The sequence below is a fragment of the Eimeria tenella genome, genomic scaffold (genome assembly GCF_000499545.2).
Source record: "Eimeria tenella Houghton genomic scaffold, Eth_scaff11, whole genome shotgun sequence".
NCBI lineage: Eukaryota > Apicomplexa > Conoidasida > Eucoccidiorida > Eimeriidae > Eimeria > Eimeria tenella.
This window is the reverse complement of record NW_013541474.1, coordinates 1-1,192: the sequence shown is the minus strand read 5'-3', so window position 1 is coordinate 1,192 and position 1,192 is coordinate 1. Positions and strand designations below refer to the sequence as shown.

The following is a 1,192-nucleotide window of genomic DNA, read 5'->3' as shown; positions in this document are numbered from 1 at the left end:
TTAATTTTCCATCAGACTCAGCAGCTGGGCAATGGCCCTGCTGCCGCGCCCCTTGGAGTGGTACTTCACTTCTGCTGCTGCTGCTTCCAAATTTGCTTCCAAGACAAACCCCACATGTTCTCTTTTGTCAATGCGCAGCAGCACCTGGGGGGCCCCCTTGAGGGGCCCCTGGGTTGCGTAGGGGCCCCCTGCAGCAGAGGCCTGGCTTGCTGCAGCAGCAGCAGCAGCAGCAGCAGCAGCAGGCAGCTGCAGCAGGAAAAAGAAAGAAGCAGCATTTTTCCCGTATATTGGAGCCAGAGGCAGCAGCAGCTCCGGCTGCTGCCGCAGGTCTATGCCCGTTTCTTCGTGCAGCTCTCGAGCAGCAGCAACACGAGCCCACTCCTGCAGCAGCAGCTGCTGCTGCAGCAGCTCCTCCCGCTGCAGCTGCGGCTGCTGCTCCTGCTGCTGCTTCACGCGCTCCTCAATTGCTGCAGCAGCAGCAGCACGGGCCCTATGCAGGTCCAGCTTGTGCCCGCAAAAGGTGACGAAGCGGGGCTCCTGCTGCTGCTGCTGCTCCCCCTGCTGCAGCTGCTGCAGCGCAACCTGCTGCTGCTGCTGCTGCAGCAAAACCTGCTGCTGCTGCTGCTGCTTGTGTCTGGCGAAAGCAGCAGGAAAGTCCGTCCAGTCGGCGTGGCCGCCGGGCAGCTGCAGGTAACCCTGAAGCTCGCCCTGGGGTGTATGTACAGCTTGTTTGGGCTTCTTCCTGTTCTGCAGCAGCAGCAGCAAACCACTATTGGGAATTTCCAAAAGAATAAAACCCCTGAGGCCTTGCATGCGGCCCTCTGCTTCTCCGCGGAGTGCAGCAGCAGCTTCCCGCTGCAGCAGCGAGGCCGGCAGCGGCGAAAGCGGGATTGCTGCTGCTGCTGCTGCTGCAGCAGCAGACACTGCTGCAGCAGACACCCCCATGTCTCCCCACGAAAGCTGCAGCAGCAGCAGCGACAGCAGCAAACACACTACCATGAACATCGACGCGTACACCACTCTCCCCTTGCTGCTGCCGTAGCACCCGCTGCTGCTGCTGCTGCCGCACCAGCTGCTGCTGCTGCTGCTGCTGCTGCGGTCGCCAGACTCTATGAGCGGCTGCTGCATCGGCAGGGCCTCCTCCGCTGCGTGTCAGGAGCCTGTCTTTGCTGCTGCTTCTGCTGCTGCTGCT

The 1,192-nt window shown here is 61.9% G+C and overlaps 1 protein-coding gene across 1 annotated transcript; it reads right to left on the bottom strand.

The window, feature by feature from the left end:
• Window positions 1-1,128, bottom strand: ETH_00030675 (uncharacterized protein; the record flags this gene model as incomplete). The annotated part of the gene is made up of 1 exon (XM_013372823.1): window positions 1-1,128. One exon carries the CDS (start codon window positions 1,126-1,128, stop codon window positions 1-3), a length of 1,128 nt encoding a protein of 375 aa, XP_013228277.1.
• Window positions 1,129-1,192: the final 64 nt, after the last annotated feature.